The 7,045-nt window shown below is 38.0% G+C and overlaps 1 protein-coding gene across 1 annotated transcript; it reads left to right on the top strand.

The window, feature by feature from the left end:
- Positions 1-1,124: 1,124 nt before the first annotated feature.
- On the top strand, positions 1,125-6,830 carry LOC144650709 (uncharacterized). The gene is made up of 2 exons (XM_078510445.1): positions 1,125-1,242; positions 6,289-6,830. The coding sequence occupies exons 1-2, from the start codon at positions 1,191-1,193 to the stop codon at positions 6,624-6,626; spliced, it is 390 nt and encodes a 129-aa protein (XP_078366571.1). The 5' UTR covers positions 1,125-1,190; the 3' UTR covers positions 6,627-6,830.
- Positions 6,831-7,045: the final 215 nt, after the last annotated feature.

The following is a 7,045-nucleotide window of genomic DNA, read 5'->3' as shown; positions in this document are numbered from 1 at the left end:
TACTTGTAATAAAAAACAAAGTCTTCGTTCGAGCCAACTAGCCCATCAGGCTTGAGCTTATCCCGGTTTCAGTAGCATAGAGCGGTTAGGAGTATTTCTTTTCCCCTCTGGATGGGTTACCCCCTAGCATTATATTCGCCGGTACCCATTTACACACCTGGATGGATTGGGGCACTGTGAGAGTAAAGTTCCTTCCTCAAGAAACACAACACAATGAACCCGACCAGGGCTCAGAACTCCGACCGCTCGATCCAGAGTCCAGCGCGCTACCCATTAGGCCACCGCACCCCTTACAACTGTGAAATAGCTTTTAATTTATTGCAACATGGGTCATGTTTATATAAGAAGCAAGACGCCGGAAAATACTTTCACCTTTCCTTGTCATCACTACTGTAATATCACTGTTATACTACTGAAATTACCTTTCAAATTTTTGGCTAAACTCTTTCCTTGTTCATTGTGGTGTTTTAGTGCTTTCATTAGAACATAGACATATAGTTTTATTAAAAGACATAGTTTATTTAACCACGAAGAGCTCAGGAGCCGTAGCTCGTTAAAACGCTCTCGTGAAATAAAAAAGGTCTAAAAATTACAAATAAAAGACGGTTAAAAGGTAAAAAGTGTATATGTACAAAATTGTGATTATGATAAGAACATGACAAAGATCAATTATTTGTCTGTGATAAACATTTTTCTCACTCTTTTAGCACTGACTGAAACTGAGCAAAACGCGGCTTTAGTACGTTGTTTGCTCATTTTTTTTTTTTTTTTAAAAGTTGAGTGCAATTTTTTTCGCCACAACTTCTAAACACGAGAAAATAGGTAAATATCGAAAAAAACACTTACTACCACTTGCGAAAATATCACCAACGTCTGCAAAAATGGGAATCTTTTTCATAACTGAAATTCAAATCACTTATGGTTGCTTGTAAGTTAACTCCGTGAGGACAAATAGGTTTGCAATTATCTAATGTGGTTTCTGACGGCTTTGGTGGCATTTTGAATCACGGTTATTTATAATTATAAAGTCTCTTTGCGACAACGCTGTCGTCTTCTGATTGGCTTATTATATTTAGAAGTAAAATTCTATTGGCTGACATCCACTATATCAACGCCCTTTCACAAGAGCCAAAGACAAGTTGTTGGGGTTGGTTCGTAAGCATTGAATTCAGCTGTGAAAGAGCATTGAAATGAAGGGTTTTCTGTTGAGCGTTTTCGTTTTCTGTGCGATTATTGCGGCTGGTAAGTTCACAGAGTTGTTTTATTGGGTTTTAATAAGCCTCCAGATCTTAAGTGCAAGAATCTGTACATCCGAAAGGAGAAGTTTCGTCGCAGCAGGCGTAGTCATTCGAACGAAATGCGACCGAATTTTAGTGGAACAAGGTCGTTCTTGCGCCTTAATGAACATTAAACCAAACATGGAGTTTAATTTGATACGTGATCATAACCGACCTTCGAAAAAAGAAAGCAGTAGGCGAATCGTAGCTATCGAAGCTGGTCAATTTTAGCCTGTTGTCTTCGATTGAAAAAAAAATTAAAGTCACTGAATAATTTCGCGATTTTGGGGTGCGCCAGAAACGGTTGGGCGGTATTTCGCGGCACAAGAAAGAATTATCGCTCTTTTGTACATTTTTCTAAGCTAAGTATAGTGTAACTATGTCCGTGATCTCGACAAAAAGATCAAAATTAAAGATTCAAAGGCAAAATGAGTGATATAAACATCGGGCTGCCTTCCCCCGTTTGTGTGGTCATAGGACGCCAGGGAAATAATTTAAAATCTCTTCACTAATTGCTATTTCAAATATTTAAAGCTGATTTCCAGTCCGTACTGCGCAGACTCGGGGTTTGTTTTCGTTTTTGTTTTGAATTCGTTGTAACGTTACACTTCGGTGACAGCATACATGAAGTTTTTTAGTCCGCCATTACAGTTCGTTTCGTTCAAGGATTTCCGATGAGCTAAAACGTCGGTTTGAAATAGCGTCAAGGTTCTTCTACTCGTTATTATTTGTTCTGCAAGGATATCTGGCGTTAATAATGAAGATTGTTATACATTAGAACTACTTTGAAACATGTGATTGGTCGAGAGCATTCAGTCAATATACAGTAGCATGTGAACTCGACATGATAACCCAATATCTGCTGCAGATAGTATCTGCAGCAGATATTGGGTTATCATGTCGAGTTCAAAGTCCGCCTAGTTTCCAAGCCCCTCGTCCGTGTAGTGCTGTCAAACGTTTGAAAGTATGGCTGAGCGATTCGCCTCCGTTTCTGAAGAGGAATTGAAAGTTTTGATCGAGAATAAAGATTCTAAAAACACCAAGAGAACAACAAAAACAAGTGTTAAAATTCTGAATGATTATTTGAGGGAGAAGAACCTGGAGAAACCACAAGATAAAACCGCTTTGGCCAATGTTCTGACGAAGTTTAAGGCCGGCGCTAGAAAAAGTGATGGCAAATTGTTTGAAAACGTATAATAAAACAATTATTGAATTCGGTTTTCGCATGATATCGTGAATTATCAAAACCTCGTGTCTGTGTTATCTGCCGAAGCCGAAGGCTGAGGCAGATAACACAGACCTCGATTTTGATAATTCACGATATCATGCTCAACCTCATCCAATAATTGCTTAAAAACGGAAGTTTGTCGTGGAATTTTTAGTTTTGCTTGCAAACATTCCTTCGTGGTGGGCTCGCATAAACATTGCAGCCCAGATTGCGCAGTACGGACTGGAATTCATCTTTAAGCTTCCTTAAATCGGCTTTAACGGCCGTACATTTGTAAAAATAAATGCTTGCGCATTGTTTAAGTTCAACGTTTTTATATGGTTTTCTCGGTGATTCAAAACATGCGAGAGCAGTTTTTTTAGTTTAAGTTTTCAACTCGCCTTAACATATGCATTATTCAATATTTCGGAGGATAGTTAGCCTATAATTTGAAAAGAAAAGACAAAACAGTTGAGATGTGTTGTGTCCTGTTACGTGTATAGACCTTTTTTCGCTTGGGCGGTTTGTTTTTCCATTACAGACCACGTGATATTCTCTAGAGAATTTTTCTTTTATCCACATAAAATATATTCATTCATAAACACGCGACTATTTGAAAATTTGAAAGCAAGAATTCTCAAGAGTATCATCACATGGTCTGTAATGGGGCAACAAAACGCCCAAGCGAAAAAGGTCTATTAAACACAAGTTTAAAAGTTATTCAAACCCAGTGAATGGACAATTTGAAGGCTGAGCTAGATCGAACCTCTTCGCGTAACTTTTCTCTTACTGGAGCGGCCATCTCTAGCTGAATAACGATCTCCCCGTTTTATTATATGTCACTCAAACTCTGTAATAAAAGCTTGCGTTAGCGATCGCTCCATACAGCGACTGTGACCACCTTTAAAAATAACCAACAAGTCTCTCTTTTTCTCTTTTTAATATCTCAAAAGTGACAACTCGCACATTTGACAAGTATTTGTTCTTAATTTTCCCGCACGGTAATTTTTGGTTTTTGTTTGCGTGACGTTATATTTTGGCGCAGTTAATTAATTAAACACGGCGTGGCGAGAACTTTGATTAAAAAGGCCCTATATACAAATAAACACCGACTGTGTAATTTCTTTGCGCGAGTTTTAATAGACCCAGTAAGAGGTCGAACATTTGCTGAAAGAAATTAATTGAAATTGGCCATTTTCGAATCGACTTTTGTATCTGTTGTCAAAGCGAGTCGTGTGAACCATTAAAACAAAAGTGAACTTTACCCGCTTGTTTTATTCTTTTCTTTTTTCATTCAAATTCAAACGTTTTGCACAACGCCTCGTTTTGAAACAAAGGCGAATGGCTACTTGTAATAAAAAACAAAGTCTTCGTTCGAGCCAACTCGCCCATCAGGCTTGAGCTTATCCCGGTTTCAGTAGCATAAAGCGGTTAGGAGTATTTCTTTTCCCCTCTGGATGGGTTACCCCCTAGCATTATATTCGCCGGTACCCATTTATACACCTGGATGGATTGGGGCACTGTGAGAGTAAAGTTCCTTCCTCAAGAAACACAACACAGTGACCCCGACCAGGGCTCAGAACTCCTACCGCTCAATCCAGAGTCCAGCGCGCTACCCATTAGGCCACCGCACCCCCTACAACTTAGAAATAGCTTATTATTTATTACTTTGTCTTGTCTGTAACTGTGCTCACATCGTGAGTGGCTCCTCCTAAAATGTTCTGCAATTGGTATAGGATTAAATGGAGCCGAAACCAATTGTGGAATTGCACGCATTTTAGGCATCCTACTGATGAACGGTTACGGCAATTAGATATTTTCAGGAGCGCCATTACGTTCATGGTTTGTCCCCTTAGAATTATATTGGAAGCAAGACGCCGGATAATACTTTCACCTTTCCTTGTCATCACTACTGTAATATCACTGTTATACTACTGAAATTACCTTTCAAATTTTTGGTTAAACTCTTTCCTTGTTCATTGTGGTGTTTTAGTGCTTTCATTAGAACATGCCAAAGATCAATTATTTGTCTGTGATAAACATTTTTATCACTCTTTTAGCACTGACTGAAACTGAGCAAAACGCGGCTTTAGTACGTTGTTTGCTCATCTTTTTTTTAAAAAAAGTTGAGTCCAATTTTTTTCGCCACAACTTCTAAACACGAGAAAATAGGTAAATGCAAAAGGCGGTACCCCAGTGCTTCTATTGTTTTCGAATGTTCCGACAAAAAAAAAAATAATAATTTACTCTTATACAGGAAAAAGAAAACACAAGGCTAAATGATTAAACAGCGGAAGGATAAGAGTAAATCACCACCACGAAAAACCTGAAATTTAAGAGAAAACTCGCGTACGCTCGCCGTAGAAGAAAATAAATTCTAGCTTCTCGCTCAGTTTTTTTTTTCGCTTGGTAAAGATGTACGGTACTGACAAAAATTAGTTTTTTGAACCGAAATATTGAGTCTAATTAAGGAGGCTCGATGTAGTTTTTCTAGCCTAAGGGTGGTTGTTTTGAAAATTAAAATTATCTGGGAAGCCAATGTTTGATTTTTGCCAAAATACACCATAATGATCATATATGACCAAATTTTATTTTTTTACCTGTCACTTAGTCACAAAGGTTACCATAGCAACGATTGACGTTTTCTTTTGTTCTCAAAGAAGCTTGATTTTCTCGAAATCTAGACTGACAATTGGTATTCATTTTTTTATATGTTTAAGTTTGGTAGATTGACTAACTGTTGACGAAATTTTAGAAAAATCTGTAAGAGCGTTTTCAAGAAATCAAGAATGAAATTTTCAGAAAAACACCGTTTTAATATAAATCAGTCGCTTTAAGATTGTTTCGTATTATTTGAGCACAGTTACTTTCACTGAAATATAATTACTTACACCATCAAAGACCATTAACTAAAAGCGAAAGACTTTTTGCTTTAATTTGTTAAAATATATCGACTGCCGATTGAAGGAAATTATAAGAAAATACCAAAAACTTCATTCTTGATTTACTCTAAAACCCTCTAACAGATTTTCCTAAAATTTTGTGTACAGGTAGTCAATCTACTGTACTTAAACATATCAAAAAATTAATACCAAGAGTCAGTCTAGATTTCGAGAAAATCAAGCTTGTTTGAGAACAAAAGAAAACGTCAATGGTTGCTATGGTAACCTTTGTGGCAAAGTGACGGGTAAAAAATTAAAATTTGGTCATATTGGATCATTATGGTGTATTTTGGCAAAAATCGAACATTGACTTCCTAGATAATTTTAATTTTTAAAACAACCACCCTTCGGCTAAAAAAACTACATCGAGCCTCCTTAAAGAGCCGAAATGAAAACATTTTCAGCTATGTGATCTGCCTTGCATTTTTATCAAGTTTGACCTTATGAATAGTTAATGATTTAACGATATTGAAATATTTTTCTCCATGGTAAAAATTCTCTTTAAAATCGAGGAAAATCTGAAACTGATTGTTGAAAATTATTTTGCCCAACAACAATAATAATAAAGTTGGAGGATCGGACATAATAGTCCGATTTCGCGGCACGATAGTCCGATTTTGAAGTAAATACGAGAAATAAATAACAGAAAAAAATGAACGATTAGAGAAAACAAAAATATATCTTATAACTTTTGTGAGACAGCGGACAATCCCGGGCAGATCTTGCCCGCTCGGGTAGCCAATCACAACTGAGGACTTAGTTCATCCTGACCCGCTCCCGGGGTAGACATACAGTTACACAATATTAAACATTATCATGGCATTTTTGTTTATAAATAGGTCTAATCCTCTCTTTCCTTTAGCGTATGGCATCAAGTGCTACGATTGTTCCGGCTCAGAAGACGACTGTGCGAAGGATAAACTCGAGGCAGACAAAGCGACAAAACTGATAACATGCGTGGCGCCATTTGATCGCTGCATGCGGGTCTGGGGCAAGACAGGTGACAAGACAGCGGTGCAAAACTCGTGCTCCACTCAGACTGTGTGCGATACCACGAAAAAGGCATGCGATGACAGCTCTGAAGGAGATTGTGCTGTTGGCTGCTGTGAGACTGACGAGTGTAACGCAGGCTCATCTGTTACCTTCAGCGCTTTCCTGATGGCCGTCTGCTCTGTCCTAGGCCTGGCACTACTGAAGTAGCCAGTGGAGCGAAGACTGGCGATGACACTTCATTGTTGTTCCCAGATCCGTTCAAGTTTATTAGCTGACAGTGCCTTGGCACGAGAATCCGGCTAAGAGACTGGAACGACTCTAAGGACGCGAACACGTGTTCTCGACCTAAGTAGAAGTGATTTTGTTTATCCACTTGTAAAAAGTGCTAATAAAATGGAGATCTTAACAGCAGCCAAAGAAATAATAATTGAGCATTTTAGATCCGAGTTCGCAATTAGTCCACAAGATTTTCAAGTAAACGATTAGTACAGAAAGCTTTTTGGTTCCTTGAGTTGCAGAATTGGAAAAGTTAATTTTTCTCTGGAGAGGGAGGAGGAGCTAGTAGTTTTATTTCTTGTTTGTTAATATTACAGCAAGGAGCCCAAAAGTGTGACCACTTGTAATTT

The sequence above is a fragment of the Oculina patagonica genome, chromosome 4 (genome assembly GCF_052425735.1).
Source record: "Oculina patagonica isolate OP01 chromosome 4, crgOcupat, whole genome shotgun sequence".
In the NCBI taxonomy this organism is placed as follows: Eukaryota; Metazoa; Cnidaria; class Anthozoa; order Scleractinia; family Oculinidae; genus Oculina; species Oculina patagonica.
This window is presented reverse-complemented; position numbering and strand designations above follow the sequence as displayed.